Genomic DNA, 26,996 nt, shown 5'->3' on the forward strand with positions numbered 1-26,996 from the left:
CGAGTCTTGTGCCTTTGATAATTCGAAGTCGTGACTTGAAGTTGGCCATTTGTTGCTTTTATTATTATTATGATTTATTCAATTCTTGTAACGTAAGATTTACAATTTTTTTGCATGTTACAAAATGATATAAATTCACGGAGATACACAATACAATCCAATTTACAAACTAATGATACATTTATTGATTATTACAATTCGTTCAGTGGATGACGTTCAGTTTCAAGAGCTTAAACCTTAAAATAATTAGTATGTAATTATCTTTTATAAAAAAAAACATCTATTTTACAAACGGAAATCCTGCGCAAAACTATGTTATCACTGCATTAAATGAGCTCACTCCCTTACTTAAATGGTCTCAAATCATGTTGTTAAAGAATGAAACAATTGTTTCAGTAAATACCAAAAACAAAAGCAAAACTCTTGAAATTTCCCACCCAAAGTTTCGCCCACGTCGATGGTTTAGAACATTCGCTAGAAGATAACAGCATTCCGCGTGAGTCCCAGCTGCAGTAAAGTTTGCTGTTGTTTTTTTTTTTTCATTTCTTGCCAACTAAGCATGAAAAATGGTACCCTACCGGGAGGAAACTAGAGCAAAAAGTTGTTTTTGTTCTTCGCTATATGTTGGACGAAGGATAAAATTGCTTCGTCCGCAGAAATGGCGGGGGCAACAAATCGAAATCGTCTCCTCCACCCCTTGTTCTCTGGGCCGATAAGGGGTGTGCGGCAGTACCTACAGGGTGAGTCATAGAAGCCATATACGGCCCTAATCGGCGTATAAACTCGGAAAGTATTGACGGCAGTGTCTAATGACGGAGCTGTGATTTATTGGTTGGTGGTGCTGCTATTGTTTGTCCGGATTTGCTCGGTAAACATGGATCAGAACTCAAGGTGAATAGTACATTTATTGTCACTGGCTCGTGGAAATTACGGAAATTGGACACAGAATTCCTACATGTAGGTATAGCGTAGAACTGTAAAATCAATCTCGTAGTTGTAGGAACGTGTTGCTGCTCGTTTCAAATAAAAAGAAAAAAGCAATTCACTGTGGGAAAACCGGACATTATATTACTATGCAAACACGCCCAATCTATCGGCATTCGACCGAATCATCTGAGCGTATCCTTTTGAGAGTCACCGTCGGGTCAACTTTACTAGAAATGACCTGCCAGGCGACAGACGATATCGCGATTTCAAGTGATAGCATCGTAGCCGTCGTGCTTTCAGACAAAACTTTTTTCCCGGAGACTCATTGGCTAGATTTTTTGTCCGCCTTTGGTACCATCGTGATTGGATTCTTGTTGCGGCACTTGTAATTGGACTTACAGGTCATTCGAGGAGAGGCCGTTGCTACATGGGGTGGCTCTTTCTTATTTCATGGAATTATTGCTGGTCATGTTTCTGAATCCTCTAGCTGGGGTTCGAAGGAAAAGATAACCATTTCCGGCGGAGACGAGATTGGCGTGCGTTGATATTCGGGTCCAGACGGATAGCCGTGAGTTTCTTAACAGGCAACGGAAACTTTTACGACCGTTGCGAAACGAGAAGATATATTAGGATGAGAGAAAAAATTGTGGAAAAGGTTCCGGAGACATGTCCGGGATTAGATTGCTGCAGAAGACCGTCCAACGGAAAGTGTTCAGTATATGACCTTTTGTTGATTGTCTGTAAGCAGAAAAAGGAATGAAATATTGGTCCAAGAATCATTCGAATGAGAGATAAGCGTAGAGCTACGAATGCTCGAAATGCGACGCAGGAAACGACCCTTAATCCGAGAACATAATCGAATTATCCAAACTTGATACATGACTAAACTCCATTGTCGAACGAGCCTCGAAAGAACTTTCATATAAAACACTTATCCCAGACCAAAAACCTATTCGAAAAGTATCGCACCATTTTTCCTGGAAAAAGGAGAAAAATGGTGCCCATTGAAGCATTTTTCTTCCAAACAAACATTCTCCCGCTATTTCTCCCGCCTACCTTTCCTGCCTAGCTTGCGTTGTTTCTGCGATTTTTCCGACCAATCATCACTTCATCGTTTTCCTTCCCCCACTGGAACACACTTCATGTTTTTTTTTTCTTGAAGCGACACACTTTTTTGCCTTCGGTTCATCGTTTCACCATCCTCATCATGTTGCTCGAATGCGAAGGGGACTTTCATTTCCGCCATCTCATTTACAAAAAGCTCGGCTTCCTTTGGAAAAGTTCGTATTTTGTGCTCCCATTCTCTCGCATCCACTTCATCCGAAGCCCCACACTGAAGCACAGTCATCTTTTGAATTCCGAAGAACCAGCACAAGATGTACCGGGTATAGGTAACAGCAGAGATAACAAAAACTCTAATCCGACGGGCAACCGGATATGGAAGCTGGACACGACAAAACGATGAAGATGGTAATATAACGAGCCGAGCTTTGCCTTGCGGGCCAATTAGAAGCGGCGGCGAACAGCGGATATGTCGGAATGTTTGGACTTGTAGTTTAATTATGAGAATGAAAAAGATTGTTTTTCCCCCAATATTTCGAAGCTGCAGCAGGCTCAAATTCAATGACACCAGAATGCGTCATCGTATTCCACTTCGTCGACATTGTTCGGGGAAGAAGGGAGCGGAGCAAAAAAAACATCACTCCATCTCGAAGACGATTTAGACGCCGACGCCGTCTGGGGTGACTTTGGTTTTTGTTCAGCTTGAAGGATGCTTCTACCTTACACCTAGCAGAAGTTGACAACTTCTTCAAAGCGTTTCGCCGCAAAGTTTTCCATGAATATGGATTCGTGAGAACAGCAGCAAAAAAAAGTTGTTGTAATGTGAAACCATATTATTTGTCGAATTGAGTTATCAGCAATTCAATCACGTGGATTTTTGATAGCAGCTTGGCTTGTTCCTGTTCAGTTCAATGTATTTCTCGTTAGGCAAATAAAGCGTGCAAATTGTATTTTATTGCACTCTTGAGAAAAATTATAATATTTTAGCTTGAGGATACTTGCAGACCATTCAGGTATCTCAAAAGCTTTGATCTATTCCTAAATGTTATGGACGAGTTGTACAAAATTGATTTTTCGACGTGAAAAAATATCGCTTTTTTTCTCTGACGGCTGTTTCCAAGATTCCAGGTACGCTACAACAGTCGGAACGTCGTATTGAATTGATAGTCTGCATCATGTTATACAACGTACTGACAGCTCGAAAAGAGGAAAAAAGACAATTTTAACGATCGGTCGAAACAAACTTGAGAAGTACTCCAGACACCATCACACAGAAGTCCCACTTGTTGTACCGCTTGCTGTTTGTCTTCAAATTATTCAAATTATACTTGACTGCTGCAACATCTCACTTTCGAATGAATTTATTCAGATAATTTGCAAGCAAAACATCGAATGCTTAACCGTTCCTCCTATACCTGCTGCTACTATTTTCCGTACACCTCAACGGTGAAGTTGAAGCCCAAGTTCGGTCGTGAGGTGAGCTTAACGGAGGCTCTCGTCTGATTGATACCGCCAGATATCAGTGCTGCAAAACCGCCTAGACCAGATGGTTTCACATTGTCCCGGGCCACAATGTAGCTCAGCTTGGGAGGCCGTACAGCGCCTGGCTTGTGTTTGCACACGGTATAGAAATAAACGAATAAAGTGTTAAATAATGCAGCGATTAGTGCAGTGCCTCTAGCCTAAATCGAGTTTAGTTACCGGTGGTAGGTGCTGATAAACGGTGGATTTGATCGGAACCGGAAGAGAGTTATTCACGATGGTGGTTGAATTAAGCAATCTGTCGCCCGGCACTCGGCGTCCCCATTGATTGCTATCCGCGTGAATCAACACCGCAAACGCGAACAAAAGGAAGCAGCTGGACAGCAGCAGTTTCATGTTTTACTGTGAAGTTGGTTGTTGGAACGATGAAGCGCGTGATTCGTTGCTAATAAAATTATACTGGAAGACCGAAGCCTGCAGAACCAGCATATAAATGAGAAAACTTCAAGAGCCTTCCATTGTCGTTATCAATCACTATCAATTAATTTGATAGACTTGAGCACTGATAAGATTACTGACAAGCAGTTCGATGGTCACTTGAAAACGACATTCTCTGACTAATTACTTTATACTACTTATTGATGAGTAACCTTTCCGTTCTGTGTTGTGATTTACTTTATTTGTTCGATCTTTATTGTTTTGCATTATTATTCTAAATTTAGAATTTAAAATTTTCGAATGGCGGATTTTTGTTTTCGAATTTTAAATGTAATATTTCACTAATGAATTTCTAAATTTTTTATTTCTATTTCGAGTTTTGGAAGTATAAACTGCGTTCCTATAATAACTAGTCTTGGTAGAGATCTCCGGGCGGATAAAAAACGGCTATATTTGATGTATTTCATTTAAAAAAAATCATAACTTTTGAACTAGTTACGGTAATTACGTCTAGTTATAAGAAAAAATACCAAAAAATAAATCTGGGTGCTTTTATATGCATAATGTATAAAATTATTGAAATTTTCGTCTTGTTTTTAAATTGAATTTACTCAAATTTAAAAAATTACATATCTCTTAAAGTTTCTCCATTTATAGAGTCAAGTATGCCCTTCAAAATGAGATCAAGAGATATTTTTTATGTTTGCCCCAAAATGAACGACATACAAATGAAAAACGCATATTTCTTGATGAAAAATATTAATAACTTTGAGTAAAATTGAGATATTCACGCTGTCAGCATTGCGAATTGTTTCTCTTAAAAAGCTCTAAAAGTCGTTCAAAGAAAGTTTTGAGATGAAACTTGAAATAAAAAAGTTAGAGCATAAAATAGGTTTTTTCAATATAAATTGGTCGTTTTTAAAGATAGAGAAAAACTTTATTTTACAAAGTTACTTAAAATTAATGGAGTAGAAAAATTTTTCTTCTATCTACAAAGATAAAAAAGTAAGATACTTGATTGCATCGAAAATGTTGGTCACCCTAATTTTTGATAATTTTTCAATGAGCGCTTTATCTTATGTAACAACTTTGTAGAAAAAAGTTTTTCTCTAAAATGTTGCTATAGAGCTCTAGACCCAAATTTCCCCCTAAATTCGGTATCTGGACCATTGTGCATTGTGCACTGTCAAGGAGAGCATAGAGATGCGATCAACATAATTTACGAGATTAAATTAAGCAACAAATTGTTCTTTTGAGGACAATTTGAATACAAAATTAAAGAGTTAATATTTTCACGTTCATTCAAAATATTGAAACGCCTTCACACGGACGGTTGTGTCTTAGTACGAACTAAATTTTCTTTTCCTTCAGCAATATGCAACACCAACCAACGGCAGCGTAATATATTGTTGCGTAACTGACTTCGACATATTCTGTTATATGCTTCCATACGACACTGAAACGCTCAATCAACTGTACTATTTAGAGTCTAGTTGAAACGCAGATTTCGATTGATCTGATTCTGGTTTGATTAAACGATGATCTGATCTGGTCGTTTAATGCTCGCTTTCCCTAACACGGTCGACAGAATTACATACCTAGTTTACCGGAAATGTACTACTTGGGATATATAAAAGCTTTCTTTTGCTCAAACCAATGAGTTTACTAGTTTACTAGATAAATGTTTATACAGTAAGGTCTTTTTTCACACGGTTTTTTTACGCGATTTGCTTTTCTTAATTACTCAAAAACGGTACAAGATATCGATCTCATTTCAATCACGTTTTCTGTTTCAGGTCACTAGGTACCATATATCAGTTTTCAAAAAAAATCACAATTTTTGGTGTAAATGCAGAAAATTTAAGATATTGAATTTTGGTCTCTAGATTGACCACTATCATATTCCAACGAGTTTCAAACATTTTAAAACAGTTTTCTTCGTTATACTCGCAACTTAAAAAAATCTTTTTTACGCGATCCCATACAAATTTGGAACGCATCCCTCGTGTAAAAAAGACCTTACTGTATGTGTAAATTGAATTCGGTAGCACTTCAACTCCTCAACTTCTACGTCAACCTTGCGGTCGTGGCTTGGCATACAACCCTTCTGTTTATTCTAAGTTAATTGACATTAAACAAAAAAAATATCCCGATATCAAAAATTTCATGAACTAAGTACCTGTGCTTTTTTCATCGATCAAAAAATTTCACCGCTATAAGGCACAACTTCATAAATTCTGCTTTCAAATGCTATGTTTATCTTTTAGACTTTTGTCAGGGATTTTCATTACATTATTAGTATGGGCAAAGAAAATAGCGACCACCAGAAATCAAGTCTTTGGTAGATTATTAACAAAATTCTACTTAATCCTGAACTACTGAAGAAACTGAAGAGAAACTACTCTCTTTTCCGATATTCTCTGTTTTTTCTAGCATTTCAATTCTTGATTTTGTGCCAATCATTTATCCTTACCAAAAAAGGAAAACCTTATCGCAACTCCTATTTTATTGCTGTATTTTTGTCGCTATTTCCCATGGGAAACAAGGTGTCTAGTATCAGCCCTTCATTCCGACGCAGGAATATCGGGGATATATATATTATTTCAGATTATGCAGGTTGAAAGGTTGCGTTGAATGGTTGTCACTTTGTGGGAATAGAATTTCGTATCTTTGCCTCGTTCGGGAATAGAGGTTGCTACACAATTGAGTTGAAATTTACCATAGGCACCTTTTTCAAGCAGACGAAACTTTTGAGCCCTACCGCTAAACGCGATTCAAAAAGTCAGTGTTTAGGGAGGCCCTATTATTTATGTCATGCGATAAAAAACAATTCCAATGTTCTTTAATTGACCGTTAGAAAACTACGCAACAGTTTATTTAAACAAAACGTACAGTAAGCGGTATGGCTAATAATAGCAGGAAAACACTTCATTGTTTACGTTTTTCTCTTCTATTCTCTCTCTTCAATATTCTCCCGCACTCATATTCCTACTACAACGCAACCCGTCTTGGAGAGTGAGTGACATAAGCGCCCCAAGCCACGGTTTTTAGTTTCGTTTGTTACTTGCTAGTTTTTGATTTAGGTTGCTCTCCCTCAACCTGTCTCTCTTTTTATATTCTCACTTATTTATCAAAACCAATACAGAAGAAAATTACGCCACTGATCAGTACTTTTCATCTCAATTTTATTTTCATCGTACTCGTGATATTTTTTACTGGAGCTCAAATTTATTGTATTTAGCTGTATGAATGTCGATTTTTTAATTTTGTATCGAATGGCTTATGATGACGGATTTTTGTATGTAGTGGCGAATCACATAGGATGTTGCTTTTGATATATGTATCACAAATATTAAGTTTTCGGTTACGAATTTCCCATCTTGAATTGAATTGCCGCATCTTTCAATAACTATTTTGGTATTGAGAAAGGATTCCAGTTCTGGAATTGAGATTTCAAATTGTTGATTGAAGACCAACGTTGCATTTGAAGAAATTATGTTCCATTTGGGAATTTCAGTTTTCTGTTTATGATTCCAATTGCAGTTTGATTCTTTTTTGGGCTATTTGGTTCGATTTTAGTTTTTTGACTTTCGCTATAGCTGCATCAAAAATCACCATGAAAACAGACCATGATATCGTGACGCAAATCAAGCAAATCTGCACACGTTCTTACGTTTAACCTTTTATCTATGGCTTAATCTGAAAACACAGCATGATTGTGTCAACGAACCGAACACTGCAGCAAAAACATAAAATTTCTTCCTAAGCACGGCATCCTTCACCGAACTGACATGAATCAAAGCAGATTTCGGTCCTATTTGCCTCAATCATTTTTGGTGTGGCTTTTACTGTGCGCACGCTTGTGTCAACGTGCATCAAGCTAGCAGTCACGTGAGCCGAATCACGATAGTGACGATGGTAACAATCAAACCTTGCTGTTCCAATCCCGACAGCCAGCCAAGACCAGAACATTTTGCATGCATGACTGACGGGAGTAATCCAAAGAAATGGGATTTTCTGGAGGTTGGGGCTGGGATACGTGCTGAGGCTTAACGGTGAACGCCCACGTAGGATCAGCTCCACGGCCCGGTCGGGCATTTCTACCGAATATGTTTTCCTAGAATAACCTCAGGAGCATACTGAGCTATACCATATCATCCACTAGAAAAAGCTTTTGATTCGTATAGCGGTAACTTTGTTTGGACATGATCTCAATTTCAAGCTAATGGAAAAAGTGATTCAGCACTTTTTATTTACAAGTGGGGCAAGGCAAGACTTTCAAACAATCAATTGGTTTCATATTTGCTACAATCATGTTTGTTTATTGTGATATTTAGTCTTTTCAATCGAACATTTTTTTCTGATAACTCAGTACTAGACTCAAGCATATGTCAAACAATTTTCAGAGAAAGCCGAATGGAGAAACAAGCAACAGACCTTTTGCTTTCGTTTGAATAGAAATGGAGATGTGTATGGCGATGCTATTTCGACAAATGACTATGGCGGTAGTCAATGATCCTAAATTTACATTTTCGTTCACATCCGAGGGCGATGACGACGACAGCCGTCCTTTGTGCGCAGCGGGTAGCGTTCGGTAGCTATTTGATTTCTCAGAAGTAGTGTAAAAATAACGTTTGCCTTTGAAATAAAGCCTCCACTTGGGAGCTCTCGTACATAATGCTCTTATGCATATGCCAAATCTCGCCCGTTTCTGCGAAGCACCAGCACTATGGTGAATTTCCCGGAGACCAAAGGCAAAGAGACATACTTTTCCTTTTTTCGTTCATCTCTTCCACGTGGTATAGAGCGGAATTCGGAAAGATAAAGTCAAACCAGGCATGTGACAAGGAATTATTGCCAAATATTTGCCATTGTACGAGTGGATTTGTTCGGTTTTCACCACCACTGAACAATTGTACATAGAAAGATATTTACTAAATTGTAGTCATATTTGTGTGTTCAATTTCGAATACACCAAGAAACGATTGTTCTGGGATCCAGCGAAGCGATTGTATGCCGAGGAAGCGTTTTGAGACTCGGTTGCTAGAGAAGTTTTTTTCATTTACCGATGAGATTAACAGGATTAGGTTTACTCTCAGTGAAACTTTGGGGGAAATAATTTCCCTGAAGCTAGCAGTTGTTTCCTTTTGGGAAAAAAATCGGAAAGAATTGTGCATTCTTTATATGGGAAGAAATTACCGTCGGAATTAAAAAGGCTTTGTGAAATCCTTGCCTAATATTATATAATGAAATGTAGTAATTCCGAAAAGATTTATAGCATAATAACGAAACTGGAATCGTGTGGTTAAAATAAGTTATATCCATTGCCGTGCACTAGGTTTTCTTCGGTTGGGAGGGAGAGTTACCTAATTGAATTTTTAGATCTTCAGAACAGGCTGTGCAAATGATTTCATTGCCATACTGTACCGACTGGCTTTCCTAATAATTTTTAGTTTCCATGATTGTTGGTTTCTCATAATGACTGCCGGATGTAAGTATATAAGCAGAAGAGTTCCTCACGCGTATTATGGGGGTAAAGGGCTTCTCCTTGTGATTATTCAACATAGGGATTATATTCTCAAAAAATAACCTTATCGTATTGTGCAGGATTGATGTTACAACATAATAAACCTAATTAGTCAATTCAGTGAATATTTAAATACTCTTAACAACCGGCTTGCGTTTTCATCCTCAAGTAGCTACAGAATTTTAAAACAAACAGATGTTCTCTTATGTTTATCAGTATAATCAAAATTCATATACCAAAAAATTCTTAAATTTTATGGGCACACAGACGGTGTTATACATAAACAATTAACAAGTATACTATCAGTATCAATTTTCCGGATTAGTAGCTAATTGTATATCATAAACAGTATCATACTTAGAGGGCAATCCTGACTCACAGAGCGTCCTATCTTGATCGTAACTGGGAGCTTACTTTACCAAAAAGTCGCCAGATACAACTTACTATCTGCTAAGTGAAATTTAATGTTCGAAAAATTTTCTTTAAAATATAATCAACACAATCAAATGCTTACTCACAATACCTCTGGTTGATAAGTGTTTTTCATGTAAAAGTTTTCTCGTGAGCATTATAGAAGTGTTTAATTCGAAATCAAAATATACGCATTTGCCGAAAATGCAATTTCATTTTTCAAATGCAAAATAATCCATCTGGCAACACTGTCCTCAACTAATTGTTTTCAAAATCCATGTATCAATTTATTTCTAGACATCATGCTTTTGAAGCTACAGTAAGGTCTTTTTTTACACGAGGGATGCGTTTCAAATTTGTAGGAATCGCGTAAAAAAGACATTTTTGAGTTGCGAATATAACGAAGAAAACCGTTTTAAAATGTTTGAAACTCGTTTGAATATGATAGTGGTCTATCTAAAGACCAATATTCAATATTTCAAATTTTCAGTATTTACACCGAAAATTGTGAATTTTTTTAAAAACTGATATATGGTACCTAGTGGCCTGAAACGGAAAACGTGATTGAAGTGAGGTCGATATCTTGTACCGTGTTTGAGTAATTAAGAAAAGCAACTCACGTAAAAAAAGACCTTACTGTATAATTTAAAAAAAAATACTTTTTGACGAAAAATTGCACTTTTTTCAAAAAAAGGGGAGAATCTCACAAGGCGAGGGCGACAGACAAATTATCGTTCTAATTCCAAATCTAGAATACGTCGCCATGTCACTCGGTCTTGGGCTCGGTCTATCCTCCCATCCCCTCTAACACCCATTTCGCGGGCATCTTCGTCGACAGCAAACATCCAACGAGTGCGGGGCCTACCTCGAAGTCGACGGCCTCTATCAGGATTTCTACTAAATATAGTCTTCACTGGTCGTTCTTCCGGCATTCTAGGTACATGCCCAGCCCACTGCAACCTGCCGTGTTTTATCCGCTTGACTATATGCGCCGATTTGTACACCTGGTACACTTCATGGTTCATGCGTCTGCGCCAAACTCCATTTTCTAGTTTGTCGCCAAGGCTTGAACGCAAAATCCTACGCTCAAAAACACTAAGAGCTCGCCGATCGGCCTCTCTCAACGTCCATGCTTCATGGCCGTAGAGCGGCACGGGAAGGGTTTGTGTGTAGTAGAGTGCAAGTTTAGTACGAGTTTGCAGACAACGGGACCTCAGCTGGTTACGCAATCCATAGAAGGCCCTGTTTGCAGTTGCTATCCGCTTTTTTATCTCACGGCCAGGCTTTGTAAAAAGACTGTAGTGTGACAATATACTGACAACAGCTCTCTCTATTTACTCTAACAGTCTCATGAATAAGCTATTCATAAGAGCTCACATACAGCTAAAGCTCACACAAGGCAACGCAACTGTCTTGTATTGCACATGACGGCTCATTATTGTACATGTATTTTGTTCGTTCAGGCATGACAGCTTAGTCATTTCGAGAATGTTCTGTCGGCTTGGCTTGCGCTGCTGCTCAGCTGCGGCTGTCATCGACTCGCACTTTTTCGTTTCTCCTTCATCTTAGGCCGGTGCAATAATGAATACGAAGCAAACCGATTCATATGTGTTGATATCATTCCCCACGTAAAAAAAACGTGTTACGCACCATCTAGCTTTCATTATAGTATCGTCCTTACTTTTGTGAATCATAATCACCTGACATCCCGCTCGGAATCTTGCCGAAGGAGGTCGGGGATTATAAGCTGTCATCAGCGACAGTTGGAAGAACCAACAGACATAAGGAAGTGAAAAACAACAGCCTGCTTAGTATTGCATGTGTGTGTTGTTGTCAGTGGCTGTCGGGTTATTTACCGAACGTACGGGGAGCAGAAAGAGCTGTGCAATACAATGATAGTCGAACCAGCTGAAAACTTGCTGTCATGGATATACAGTCATTTTCACAAGCTCACTCACGACTAACCTCGTTGTCACATGTCATTAATGTACCCAGGTGAATAGTTCCCCCATCTAACACCACCTCAGCACCAACGTTCATCGGACTACCACGCTCTTTACCAGCCACCATGTATTTTTTTTCGGCAGAGTCAATGAAAAGCCCTGTTCTCGCAGCTTTCCTCTTGAGAGGTCCGGAGGCCTCTTCCACTGATCTGCGGTTGATACCAATGATGTCGATATCGTCTGCAATGTGAAGCATGTGCTCATTTCTCTTAACTGTATCGTACGCAGCCGTAAGTCAATGAACAGATGGTAAGTCTGAAACTTGATATTTCCAAATTTATCGAGGATCTGTCGGAGAGTGAACATTTGGTCCGTAGTGGAGCGTCCCCCTCGGAAACCACATTGATAATCGCCAACAAAGGTCTCCGGCAATGGCCTCAGTCTATGGAACAGAATACGGGAGAGAATTTTGTAAACGGTGTTGAGAAGGGTTATGCCACGATAATTACTACAGTCCAGGCGGTGGTAGATCGGCCAAAAGAGACCCTCCTACCAATCCGAGGGTAATTCTTCGTCGAACCACACTCTCAGCATGATCCGGTGTGAAGCACGATACAGCTGTTCGCTCCCGAATTTGAAGAGTTCGGCTGGAATGCCGTCCTTACCAGCTGTCTTGCAGTTCTTCAGTTCTTTTACTGCTTTCTCCACCTCGTCCATGGATGGTGGGTCCACAGCTTTGCCATCATCCTCAATCACCATCCTGCTCCTTTCAACATCACAAAACTTCGAGGCACCAAAAGGTACCAGCTGCCGATTATTCTTGTTTACTGGTTAGTCCGTCCAGTATTCCAGATATTTTAGTATTTTGCAGAAGCCATGTACTACTAACAGCCACCAGCATTACGGGTGAAACCGGCACGAGATGACCGGTACTATTTTGTCTTTCCTCCTTTCAGCTGCTAACACCTAGCGTCCTTATGTAACCGGTACGGTTTAGTAATGAAACTGATGGGGTTTGATTCATTGATTTCTTTTGAAGGGACTTTAACCCCAAACGGTCATTCGCCCCTCTGCTTTGCTTGAGGAGAAACAGTCTCTTATATAGCCCAAAGACATACGCTGGATGATGGTGGCTTCTCAAACCTGGCGATGCCACATGCGCTATAAACATGCACACACGTGCTACATACATACATACACGCCATAAACATACACACACGTTATATAGCAAGGCAAACACGCTAGCCACACACCTTATATATTAGAGACACACGCTACAGATATTCACACACGTTATGTGCATACACCTTATATATACATGCGCTGGATGATGGTGGCATCTCAAACCACCTGGCGGTGCGAGTCTCTTTCAGTTTCGGGTTGTATTCACTCAACGATATCTGAATCGGATTACCGCTGGTGGGGTCCAACTCAGATCGAAGGGAAGCCAAACTGAAAGAGGTAAGAGCTGCAGCTAACCACTACCACCGCCGCTGTTGACCGCTGCTGATCCACTTCGCCTACTGCCATCGGTGTTGATGTCCGCTGCTGCTACCTGCTGCTAGTAAACTGAACTGATGGGGTGAAATGTTCGAACGGTACCTTTTATACCAAGGCTTCGTCAGTTAGTTAGAAAGAAGGAGGGGCCAAGTGGATAATGAAATGACAAGGAACGTAATGAATAAGCATCGGAATCAGAAAGTGACAACAACAATAACAACAAAGTCAGATCGATTGTATCCGTTAGTGTCGACTGTGCTTGGAAAGAGAGGTAGTGATTGGCTGCGCGGTATGATTTAGACAATCGATAGCAATTACCAATTTTTCAATAGTGTATCTCAAACAATAGTTTGTTTTTGTTACATAAATTACGTAACCGTAAAAGAATTTCTGATCGATTGATGCCAAAACCTCGAAAACCTAATTATAAATGACTGAAAAATAAGTGCTCAAAACCTGACCACTTTTCCCTGGTTTTCCCTGGTTGAATTACTAGATTTTCAATATCAGGTGCCTAACTTCGATATAGACGTTAGTCACCGTCAAAAAATAGTAGCACGTGCAAAAATTCACAACAGTGTGTGCTATTACTCGAGTGAAGATGACAGTAACAAATTTGTTCCAAGAAGAAGAATTTTTCGTTGTTGCTTTTAATGTAACAAGTACAAATTTTGCGTGTAGTTATAACTGCCTTTATTAGATAGTCGTGAACTCGTAACATGTGCAAAATTTATACCAGTATTTGTTGGTAATTGATCGAGCATGAATATGATTGCTTTTTAGTAACAAATTTGTTACAAAAGGGAGAATTTTTATTGATTGCTTTCAAAGAAAAGTAAAGTAAAAGTTTTGCGTGTAAGGCGCCACAAATATCTCATACCAAATATTTTTGGAATCATTCAAAAAATCGAGGACTATTGAGTTTTGTGTTAATGTCTGGAATCAAAAACCATTAACACTATTGGATTCTGAAAAAGTATGAATTTTATTTACACATATTTCAAATATCTTGTAACAGAAGTCTTTTAAGTAAGAAATATAATTTATTAGTTATCTTTTCTTACAGTTTTTTTTATGTTACTTCTTAGCCTATGATTAAATAACTTTGAAATGCTGTGCCAGTGTACGGGGGGCTCATATCTCCGAAAACGCCCCGTGCTATAGTTATTTACAGATGTGGCAAAATCATTTATCTAATCATATAACACTTTGCACTCTTGGCCGTAAACTTTTGCAGTCCATACTCGGAAGATACTCAACAAAACGAAGTGCCGTTTTTTATTTTACCCGAGTTCCCATCCAATAAAAACCGGAAACATAAATTGCAATCATAAAGATGATGTGCCATTTCTGCTTCGTCTTCAGATTTGAAAACTTTGCAACCCGCAACTAGGAACTGCAGTATCCTACTTCCTGATTGGGGTCGGAGTCATTCCCGTCAGCTCGCTCACGATCGGTGGCGGCTAGTCGTGACAGAGTTGTTAGGGGATGTAAAAGGGAGTTTTTTTCTGCTTCTTCTCTTAACCGTTGCGTCTATCCGGGTATCCGCCGCCGCTGAACACGACGACCCTCGGCATGATAATCGGATTGATTCCATAACTGCATGACGTGCTTTGAGTTTGGCTATGGTTTATGTGCTGTCTTCCTCCAGCCTCGTCATGTTGAGCGATGATGTGCCTCACGTAACGCCAGTAGATCAGAGGGCACTACTGCGGATGGTGCCCGCGAAAACTCCGAGCTTATGGGATTTTCCATTCAATTTCCGTACGTTGAAAACAGCGGGGAAGAGCCAAGCTAGTTGAATTGGCTGAAATTTTAATTTGATGTGAGTCTCCGTCTGAGTGGATTGACAATCGTTCTTTTAGAGCTTAATTTTTGCGAAACTAAATTTTCTTGCTATATTCATTTTTTTATTAGCATAGCAGTCACGTAACTTTTTAACTTGGTGTGATTACACGTTCCTAGCGTGTTATATTCAACAATGTTATTCGTATGGCATAAGCGTGCAACCATTTTTGGGGGTGTGTTACTGTGTAGTTTTTCTTTTGAGGTTAATTAAGGATTTAAAATCTAAAGCCTCGTCCATACATTAAAAATATTATACGAAATGAAATATGGCGATTTGGTTTCAGCGGATTACAGCATGGACCGGTGCATATTGTTTTCCAAAAAGCAACTAAAGCTGAATAAACGAGAGCTCGTTCGACATAGAGTCTACAATGAAAATCCAGAAGAGTCCACGAAGAATCGATGCTGACTATAAGGCTACACTCATGAACACTTTAATTTCGCTCGTCCCAGAAGCTAAAAAGGATTTCTGGAGGCAGTTGCCAGAAAAAAAACATCCGGTTTTCTTCGAGGTCCCATGACTCGTATGCCTTTAATTTAAATATGGTACAAGCAAGATTTCGTATTTTTAAGTATTTATATATCTTACATCAACGAACATAACGATGAGATTGATAATCAAAATTTGGAATTTTTTTTTGGATACCGAAGTTTAATCAATGAACTCATGTAAATTAGTGTTATTATTTTCTTGACCAATAAACCGCATTTTTACAAAAAAAAACATTCAAATTTCATCAAAGCATACGAAATTTTGAACAAACTAACACTTGCCTGAAAGTCATATGGGATTCTCATGCTTTTATAGGCAGTGTAGACCTTTGATAGCTAGCTAAAAATTCTCAGGCCTTGAGTAAAATACCGAAGCAGTATGAGATCTATTCTGAATGATGTAAATTCCAATAAGATGTTCGCTAACTACACACCTAAAGTTTATTGCCGGGTCTCGGTAATTTATTGCCGAGAACGGCCCCACTGAGTGCTCGGTTAATAAAATAATGACAGCTGTCACATTTTTTTGTGAATCTCGGTTCACCTAACTGAAATTTCGGCTCGGTAATATTTTGTGCCGAAATTTCAGTTGGATTGAATCGAGATTTACGAAAAAATGTGACAGTTGTCATTTTTTTAACCGAACACTCAGTAATGCCGTTCTCGACAATAAATTACCGAGACCCGGCAAAAAAGTTTAAGTGTGTAAGGTTTGCAGTATTACGGGGACGAATTTATCTTAAAACAGAAATGAAAAATCTCATTTTCCGAGAGTAAAAAACTAACAAAAATCAGATTTAAATCAAAACCCATTGATGAAAGGTAACAAAAAAATCGTTGACATTTCGTTATTGGTTTGCACATTTCTTCTACCGTGTATAGTCTATGTACGAATTATCAACTTTAGCAATACATTTATTGAAAAGACAGTTCAGAACTAGAAGAAATAAATCTTATTTTCGATAGAATTTTACTGTGTAATTTTTTCTGCTGATATCATAAACTGTTTTGCATAGTTTATCCATCTTAAAAGGGAGAACTTCCAGCCAATTCTTTTTCGACAGCATAGATTTTCATATTTTTCATTTCTTGTTTTGCAGGTATGTCCAAAGTCTCGGGATCAATGACGAGAATGCAGATGTGATATAGATGGTAAATAAACATAAGTAGTGAAAAGTAGTTTAATATAAGGTTTTATGAGTTATTCAGTTCAAAATTATATCAACGAGAGCAGTTTTGTCGTTTTTTCTCAGAGAATTACTAGTGTGTAGCAGAATATCTTTCACTATGGAAGCAACTGCTCTCACACTGGTGAGCAAATCGACGCACGTGCTTGGAGAGAACACTGAATCGTTTGTATCTGAGAAGCTTGCAAAAAACACCGTTATGGAATTTGAAATATCTCTCCTGAGAAATAAAAAATTGAGGAGAGTTTTCTCGCACGAAAGGACATTAAATATTAGATTTGAACATCCACTCTATGCTTTGAAGAAGATCTGATTATGTTGCTAGTAGGATAACTTTTTAGTAAATTCTTTAAAAATGTTGTTACTCCTCATAATTTGAGTATATTAACTCCTCATTATTTGAATACATGAACATTTTGTGTTCAAAGAGGAATGAGAGGAGTCAAGAGTCAAGAGGCAAGAGTCTAGAGGCAAGAGTCTAGAGTCAAGAGTCAAGAGTCAAGGGTCAAAAGTCAAGGGTCAAGAGTCAAGAGTCAAAAGTCAGGAGTCAAGAATCAAGAGTCAAGAGTAAAGAGTCAAGAGTCAAGAGTCAAGAGTCAAGAGTCAAGAGTCAAGAGTCAAGAGTCAAGAGTCAAGAGTCAAGAGTCAAGAGTCAAGAGTCAAGAGTCAAGAGTCAAGAGTCAAGAGTCAAGAGTCAAGAGTCAAGAGTCAAGAGTCAAGAGTCAAGAGTCAAGAGTCAAGAGTCAAGAGTCAAGAGTCAAGAGTCAAGAGTCAAGAGTCAAGAGTCAAGAGTCAAGAGTCAAGAGTCAAGAGTCAAGAGTCAAGAGTCAAGAGTCAAGAGTCAAGAGTCAAGAGTCAAGAGTCAAGAGTCAAGAGTCAGGAGTCAAGAGTCAAGAGTCAAGAGTCAAGAGTCAAGAGTCAAGAGTCAAGAGTCAAGAGTCAAGAGTCAAGAGTCAAGAGTCAAGAGTCAAGAGTCAAGAGTCAAGAGTCAAGAGTAAAGAGTCAAGAGTCAAGAGTCAAGAGTCAAGAGTCAAGAGTCAAGAGTCAAGAGTCAAGAGTCAAGAGTCAAGAGTCAAGAGTCAAGAGTCAAGAGTTAAGAGTTAAGAGTCAAGAGTCAAGAGTCAAGAGTCAAGAGTCAAGAGTCAAGAGTCAAGAGTCAAGAGTCAAGAGTCAAGAGTCAAGAGTCAAGAGTCAAGAGTCAAGAGTCAAGAGTCAAGAGTCAAGAGTCAAGAGTCAAGAGTCAAGAGTCAAGAGTCAAGAGTCAAGAGTCAAGAGTCAAGAGTCAAGAGTCAAGAGTCAAGAGTCAAGAGTCAAGAGTCAAGAGTCAAGAGTCAAGAGTCAAGAGTCAAGAGTCAAGAGTCAAGAGTCAAGAGTCAAGAGTCAAGAGTCAAGAGTCAAGAGTCAAGAGTCAAGAGTCAAGAGTCAAGAGTCAAGAGTCAAGAGTCAAGAGTCAAGAGTCAAGAGTCAAGAGTCAAGAGTCAAGAGTCAAGAGTCAAGAGTCAAGAGTCAAGAGTCAAGAGTCAAGAGTCAAGAGTCAAGAGTCAAGAGTCAAGAGTCAAGAGTCAAGAGTCAAGAGTCAAGAGTCAAGAGTCAAGAGTCAAGAGTCAAGAGTCAAGAGTCAAGAGTCAGGAGTCAAGAGTCAAGAGTCAAGAGTCAAGAGTCAAGAGTCAAGAGTCAGGAGTCAAGAGTCAAGAGTCAAGAGTCAAGAATCAAGAGTCAAGAGTCAAGAGTCAAGAGTCAAGAGTCAAGAGTCAAGAGTCAAGAGTCAAGAGTCAAGAGTCAAGAGTCAAGAGTCAAGAGTCAAGAGTCAAGAGTCAAGAGTCAAGAGTCAAGAGTCAAGAGTCAATAGTCAAGAGTCAAGGGTCAAGAGTCAAGAGTCAAGAGTCAAGAGTCAAGAGTCAAGAGTCAAGAGTCAAGAGTCAAGAGTCAATAGTCAAGAGTCAAGGGTCAAGAGTCAAGAGTCAAGAGTCAAGAGTCAAGAGTCAAGAGTCAAGAGTCAAGAGTCAAGAGTCAAGAGTCAAGAGTCAAGAGTCAAGAGTCAAGAGTCAAGAGTCAAGAGTCAAGAGTCAAGAGTCAAGAGTCAAGAGTCAAGAGTCAAGAGTCAAGAGTCAGATTCAGGAGTCAGGAGTCAAAAACTATGAGTCAAACCCAAACGTCAATAGAGAAGCGTAAAGAGTGAAAATGACGAATGTTAAGAGAAGAGTAAAATGTGCATTGTCGAATGAAGAGTAGAGTAAGGAAAACGTATAGCGAAATGTGAACAATGAAGACTAAAGAGTGAAAGGTAGAAAGTAAAGAATGATAGTTAAAGAGTTAAGAATTTGGACTGCACAGCATAGCATAGCATGGAATAGCGTAACGCCAATGTCTTGCAGAAAGATAAAGAATTTAGAATAATGAATACAAAATACAAAGCACATGAAACATAAAATTGACAAAATCAAACTAAATCGCCAGGTGAATTGCAACGTATTTCTTCAGAGTACCGTAGTTGGAGTAAAATTGACATTCAAGATACAAAATAAACTTTTATTTCTGAGTGGCACGTCCCATTTGAGACGTTGCAGAAAGCAACATTAAGAGTTTGTCCAAAAGCATTAAAAAAAACACGACAGCATTCGTTTCGTTGGCGTGGTGGCCATTATTTTGCTTGCCTTATATCCGCTTTTTTCTGATGCTGCAGTTTCTTCTAGTTCGAAAGTTCGTGATCGTAGCAAAACAATGGAACAAAAGTACTCAGCTCTGTTGGTATATTACTTCGAGAGCAAGTTTTCCATGGCGTTTGGCGTTTGGGGAAGAAAAGTAGACAATACAATAAAAAATCACCCCGAGGGATGGCGGGTTGGTTTGACAGTAATTCTCGAGATGGACTTTCGCATATTTTCTCAATCATTAACTTTCTTCCATTGGAGACATTGCTGAAGTTAGTATTTATCAGAGCTGGACGCCAGAAAAGAACTTTTTTATTGTAGAACGTGCTTTATGGTGTCACTGAGAAAAAAAACGCAAATTGCGATGGTTTATTGAGAGATTTCAAATTATTATTTAGGGTGTTTCCGACGCTGCAATTTTACACTAAATATGTTGCTCTTCACATTAGTATATCTTTTCTATATTCGAATCGCTTTCAAATGTTCCCTTTCCAATCGCAGTACTATTCCAAACAACAAATTGTATGCAACGGTATTTCAAATGTGTTCAATGTTGTTCCACTAGCGTGCGAACCGATCTCGAATAGCACCTACTTTGGCATCGGGTCCTTCCGTTCCCTGTACATCCGTGCTTGTTGGTGTGCGAAACGTGAGTTCATTTTTGCTATCCCAGTTCAAGTTTTTATTCACATCGTCACATCCAAATGGCAACCCGGGAAAAGCGAAACCTTTGCTAACCCTTTCACAACTTGTACCAGTTTCTTGATGTTCAATTCGTTATTTCGGGCAAGCAACAGCGGAAACCGAACAGGAGACAACGCGCCCCATGCGGAGCTCCTGGGCCAGTTTCCAGAGCCAGGGGCCTGCATCTGAATGAATACCGTTCAGCCTAGCCGAGCACAGAAAAAAGGACTGAAACAAGATATTTGTACAGATTCTCTATTCAGGAGGCTTTGTGACCCATTTGGCATCAAACCAATGTGTGCCAAAATGGGGAGCAAAAAAAAATCTGGAAAGCAATGGAGAAATAGCTTCGCTTTCATTCGCCAACCGTTTCGGTAGTCGCTTAATTTGCAGCATAACATGTCCCCAAGGGTAAAACACCGATGGCAATTACTTTCGGAGTAAGCAGGTCAGTTTTTTTTCTGTTCCCAGATACTCGACGACGGTGCTTGAATGTTACGAAACACTGTGAAAAGGATCGATGTTTTGCCTATACAGGAGCCAACGTAATAAAAGTTATAAGGTTAACTAGGAAAAGGAAAGAAATGAGTAAAACTTCGAAAATCACTTTTCCGAAAAACCGAGTGTAGGATTGACGAGGAAAATACTTTTAATGTAAAATGCAACCATTCGAAGCATTCCATTTTTGCGGCACTCACAGCTAAGAGCTAACATTTTCTGAAACTCGAGAGCAATGTAAAATGTATCATCGCAAATGCAATGTCACCAACAAGAACAAGTACTTCCCCGGGGGAGCACACTTCCAGCGTATACAGAATTTCAATTGTTTCCAAGAATTCGAGTGCACCGCCATACGGTTGCAATGCCAGCTTTGTTACTCACCTCTTAGTCACAGCAGCTGGAGTGAGAAGAAAAAAAGTTCGTTCCATCACTCGACACAACGCAATGCAGCTTCTTCTCGCGGTGCCTTTTTCTTCTGTTTGCCAGCTCGTAAACGAATGAAATTTCTCCGTATGCAAATTTGTTGGCAGCAGTTACCACCCATTTCTACTCGCGGGGCCTGTCAGTGCTTTGGACAAAGGACAACCACCAGCACTTAGCTGCACGAGTTCGGGAAGGTGAGTTAGTGTCCATTTGTGCCTCCCCAGGGTTCTGTGTGTGCCATTCTTCGCTGCAGGCTGCACATTTTCCTCCTTCTTCCACTCTTTCGCTTGCCTTTCTGGCTCACTCCCTCAATCACTCACTGACCCCACTACTACAAAGAGGTGCATATTCCAGCTTTGACGTGCGTGGCTATATTTGCACCTGTCACTAATTAATGTTCACGTCCCGTGGGACAACGATGGTTACTAGAGATGAAGGTTTTGTAAAGTTTTAATAAAAATTCTTCGGAAATTGTAGTCGATGTGGCTTTGCAGTAAGCAGCTCGACTGAACGCGAGATTCAGCACTCAAAAATACCAAGATGTTTCAAATTGGATATGATGCCGATCGCAACCTTTGCGCTGCCCCGACAGTGGGAGAAAAAAGAACTGTGACAACATCACTCAAAAATACTGCGCTGCTTCTGTGATATGTGATCAACCGGCAATTTATTTGTTTGCCATAAACCGCTACGCTACTGCTACTATAGGACTGTTCGTCCGTCTCACCTTCTGCCAAGAGAAAGTAACTAATTTGACCAGAAGAACTCTTTTATAGCATACTGGCTGACCCGGCAAACTTTTTCCCGCCCATTTTTGTCTTTAATTAAATAATTTTGAACATTCCGAACTCATTAATTCCATTGATTTGTTTGAAGCCTGCAAATGCACGACGAATCGGTCATAACATATGTTCAAAATTCAAAAAACAAGTCGTTTGAAATGATTGGTTTCATCGGAATGACAACAGCCTCGACTTTTGGCTTCTGTGCATCATCTCTATTCTGAAAATATCCATATTGGGTGGTATTCGGTCGTTTTCAGCTGTTTTTCTGGTACCAATCTGATTCCGGAAATACCCGTATTGGGTGGTATTCCGTTAATTTGGTTGTTTTTCAGAAACTAGAAGTGGTTACCTTTGAATTCAAAATGGTGTCCAGGGTCAATGTTTCAAACGATGTAAATCTATACTGGGTGCCTGGTCACTGTGGTATAGAAGGAAATGGAAAAGCCGATCTATTAGCAAGAATTGGTTCTTTAACTGCATTCTTCGGACCGGAGCCATTCTGTGGGGTTTCTACATCCTGCCTGAAATCAGACCTCAGAGGCTGGGAAGCAATGATGATTAGTGCCAACTGGAGGGCTACTTCCAATGCAAGACAATCTAAACTATTCATTACACCTTGTAATAGAATCACACGCAACCTCCTCAGTACAAATAAAGCTGATCTGAGTACGTTGACTGGCCTACTGACTGGACACTGTCCGAGTAGGTATCACCTTAAAAAAATAGGTAAACTGACAGAAGACATATGTCGCTTCTGTAATCTTGAAGTAGAAACTTCGGAACATCTACTATGCCAATGCGGCGCATTATTTCAGCAAAGACAGCGTATTTTTGGAAAGGTGTCCTTACGCCTAACGAGGTATGGAATGCTGAACTAACAAAGGACATTCCTTCTTGGGGGGAAATGCAAAGTCCTAGGGCGACCGTCACTGATACCCATAGTGATGGAACGAACTGACAGTGCATATAAATTAACGCGGAGTATACCACAATATATCTAACTAATGGTAGCAGTAGTCATAAGCTTCTACAAGGAAAAAAATGGGTCAATGTTTGGTTTCTATGCATCATCTCGATTACGGGAATATCCATATTAAGTAGTATTCGGTCATTCTCGGCTGTTTCCCAGAAGTTGCCATCTTACAATTCAAAATGGTGTCTTAGGTCAATTTTTAGCTCCTTGTATCATTCTGATTCAAGAGATACTCAGATTGGGTGGTATTTGGTCACTTTCCGCTGTTTTTCAGAAACCGGAAGTTGCCATCTTGGATTTCAAAATGGCATTTAGAGACATTTTCTGGCCTGAGGGCATCATTCTGGTTCCGGAAACACCCATATTAAAAACAGGAAGTTTCCATCTTAAATTTAAAAATGGCGTCTGGAGTCGAGCTTTGGCTTCTGTGCTTCGACCCGACCATTTTACCGGAAAACCTGGTCGAAATATCTGCTCAATTTGTATGGGAGACCTATTTCCTCTTCCAGAGTACGAAGTAGTGTAAAACCACCATTGTAGGTTGTGTTTGATTTGTATAAGAGCCCTCCCATCCAGAAGTGGGAGGAGTGTCGAACCACAATGAATATATTTTTTGCTCCCAAAAACCTCCACATGCCAAATTTAGTTCCATTTACTTGCTTAGTTCTTAAGTTGTGAAGAAATTTGAGTTTCATTTGTATGAGCCCTCTCTTCCCGAAGAGGAAGGGGTGTCCAGTCACCATTATAATTTTGCTTGCTCTTAAAAAACGCTACATATCAAATTTGGTTCCATTTGATTGATTATTTCTTGAGATATGCAGAAATTTGTGTTTCATATGCAAGAAGCTCCTCTCTTCCAGAAGTCAAACTATTATGGACATATTTGTTACCCCTAAAAACATTCATATGCCAAATTTGGTTTTATTTGGTTTATTGGTTCTGTAGTTGTGCGAAATTTGTATCTCATTTGTATAGAAGAGGGAGGGGTGTCAAACCATAATGGACATATTTTTTACCCCTAAAAACATTCACCTGCCAAATTTGGTTCCATTTAGTAGGTTAGTTTTTTGAAATGTGCAGAAATCAGTGTTTTATTTGTATGGAACCCCTCCCTTCCAGAGGTCGGAGGGGTCTCAAACCATCGTAAGAACCTTTTTCGGCCCCAAAAACCCTTACATACAAATTTCACGTTGATCGATTCAGTAATTTTCAAGTTTATATGGATCAGACAAACAGACAAGACAGACCGCACTGCATTTTTATATGTATTGATCTTTCAATTTCTACTAGTTTTTCTACTATTTTATTTTCATTTTAAATTTTCTGCAACACACATATGTCCTCTTTAAATTGTCAAATTCTTTTCTCAGTCAACTTTTCAATTGTTAACAATTTTTCAGATTTTTTCATTTATTTCCTTTTCTATGCTTGTTGATCAAAACTGGCTTTTATTTTTAATTTTTAGGTTTTGTATAGGTTATTCTTTGTTATTTTTTCGACCTATTTTTTCCAATTTTTTTATTTATATTAATTTTTATAACCGTTTTGTCTGTTGCTCTATTACACTACCTGTCTGTTTTTTATTTTTATTTGCCAATGGATCAGACAAACGGACAGACAGACAGACAGACAGACCGCACTGCATTTTAATATGTATAGATCTTTCAATTTATCTTTTGTTTTCTTCTGTTTTTGTACTATTTTATTTTCATTTTAATTTTTCTGCAACACACATATGTCCACTTTAAATTGTCAAATTCTTTTCTTGGTCAAATTTTCAATTGTTAACAATTTTTCAAATTTTTTCATTTATTTACTTTTCTATGCTTGTTGATCAAAGCTAGCTTTTATTTTAATTTTTGAGTTTTGTATAGGTTATTCATTTTTAATTTTTCGACCTATTTTTCCATTTTTTTTATTTATATTAATTTTTTATAACCGCTTTGTCTGTTGCCCTATTACACTACCTTTCTGGTTTATATTTTTTTTGCTTTTTTCATATTTTTGTTTTTCTTTGTTTTCGTTTTACCATTGTTTTATTCTGCTCATTTATTTCACTTTTTTTCAGTTTTTCTGTTTCCTTGAATGTTTGTTTTTCTATTTATTTTTGCTATTCACCCTTGATTTCTGGTTTTGCTTGTTTATGTTGTATTGTCTTTCTTGTTTTCTGTTTATCATTTTAATATTCTTATTTGCTCAATTGTTTTAAACAGTTTTTGATGTTTTTTACTTATTTTGTTTACTTTCCGTTTACATTACATCATTCATTGTGTTTATTTATTTTTCAAATATGCGCATTACACAGTTTCATCAATTTATTTATTTTTAATAAAGTTTATTTTTCTGTTTTTTGTTCATTCACTTTTCCATTGAAAAATATTCTTCCTTGCATAATCCTTTTCTATAGTTAGTTTTTCTTTTTGTTTGTATGATTTTCTGTTTTCGTGTTTCAAGCCCATCAGAAGATTTGAGAAAATAGTGGCTCTATCAAATTTCGAAGTATTGTCAGAATCCGTAAAATGGATCACTAAAAAAGGCGATGCCTAATATTTTCAAATAAACATTTGTTGGCGCAAACCGACGCTACATTGTGTGATGTTAATTTGTCGGTGGGCCCGCGCGTTTACGTCCTGTCGTCAGGGCAATTTAGGCCCAGTGGGAAGAGCAGCAGGTAGACACTTCACGACTGACGAAATACGAATGACTAACACTAGCGCTGCGCTGGAGAGCACTTTTAACGTTTGCGGTAAAAAATGAACTTTTTTTCGGATGGTGTTGAATCCAAAAACTAAGACAGATAATTGTGTTTTACAAAATTTCCATTTCCCAAGAATTCTACACCCTTGCGAGCGGCCTTCCGGCAGTTAACCGGAACATTTGCCATGGCGGACGACAACATGCGTGTAGGCATATTTTTAAGCTCTTTTTCGTTTTATATAATAATTCTCAGGTTTCGTTCATTCACGGCCAGCCTGGTGCGGAAGAAGAGCGGCTTTAACATCCTCATCTCGATTGCCAGCCACCTTCTTGCGGAACTCAGTGGGTGAAATGAATTTTACCTCGGAACTTACTTCCTGCGGAAAAATAAAACACGAAGAGCCCTGCCAGTCGTTGCCATACAGGGTGAGCTAGGTCTGGTCGTCCATCACGCGATTCGCGAAACGCCTTGACCATCTTATTCAACCACTAACGCTGAGTCATTGCCTGCAGCTCCGAGACGAGTGGACGGAGCTGCCGCTTTCTGACACGTATGTCCATGTTCGCCAAGTAATTTTTCACTGTTTTGCCACATGTATCCGCCTCCCCGTGGTCCTCGTGGCTCCGTGGTTAGCGATGTCGGTCGACTATCTCTCCCACACAGTTGTGATGTCGGGTTCGATTCCCGATCGAGGATGTTTTCGAGCTGGAAATTTTCTCCACTCAGCACTGTGGCACGGTGTATCGTTATACTTATCCTACACATGCAAAATGTGCCAAAAACAATATCGACAACGAATTCTCTCAACTAATCTAGTCGATCGAGACCGCTATTAGCCCCAAGGCTAAGCGTGCGATATTGTTTTTTACCGGCCTCCAAAGGCCAAGCACACGCAGCGATGTAGCCACTTTTCCCACGGTCTTTCACTTCAGTATCAACTTGTCGCTCAGGGACGTTTGCTGTCCGGAACCAAGCTTCCTTTTGATTCTCTGAGTGTTGTCCAACAATGCCAAGATGTTGTAGATGCCACGAAGTGTCGCACGATGTCCGTTTTCGACGCGGCGGGATACCGTTTTTTGAACGCGCACACTCCTGAACGGAGTAGCTTAAGTTCTTTCGCCATCACTTATTAGTTACTTTCGCTAACTTATTAGTTACTATGATTGATGCTGCAAGGGTAGTTTCGTCAGTGCGTTGTAAGGAACACCCATGAAAAATCGACAATTTTTTTCGGTCCATTTTTTTCCTTCAAACGTTATAGGCTGCCGAGGAAATGCATCGACCATCTCCGATTTCGACCAAAATTTGTGAGTCAATGTATTTTGGGCCGGAACTTATGAGTACAAAGTGTTGTACCGATTGGTGGACCCCTCGGCCAATGGGACTGCCTCCACTTTTTGCGAATTCAGCAAAACACCTTTTTTATTTTGTGAATATCTCGGGACCCTGAAGAGCTACATGTGA

At 39.1% G+C, this 26,996-nt stretch overlaps 2 protein-coding genes across 7 annotated transcripts in view; one reads left to right on the forward strand and one right to left on the reverse strand.

Annotated features, from left to right (window-relative positions):
* LOC129724969 (uncharacterized) overlaps positions 1-26,996 on the forward strand; it is a 299,807-nt gene that overhangs the window by 39,295 nt on the left and 233,516 nt on the right. The window lies entirely within an intron of this gene.
* Positions 3,335-3,933, reverse strand: LOC129724972 (uncharacterized). The gene is made up of 2 exons (XM_055680308.1): positions 3,691-3,933; positions 3,335-3,596 (listed from the first exon to the last, which is right to left on the reverse strand). The coding sequence occupies exons 1-2, from the start codon at positions 3,865-3,867 to the stop codon at positions 3,414-3,416; spliced, it is 360 nt and encodes a 119-aa protein (XP_055536283.1). The 5' UTR covers positions 3,868-3,933; the 3' UTR covers positions 3,335-3,413.

Source organism: Wyeomyia smithii, chromosome 2 (genome assembly GCF_029784165.1).
Source record: "Wyeomyia smithii strain HCP4-BCI-WySm-NY-G18 chromosome 2, ASM2978416v1, whole genome shotgun sequence".
In the NCBI taxonomy this organism is placed as follows: domain Eukaryota; kingdom Metazoa; phylum Arthropoda; class Insecta; order Diptera; family Culicidae; genus Wyeomyia; species Wyeomyia smithii.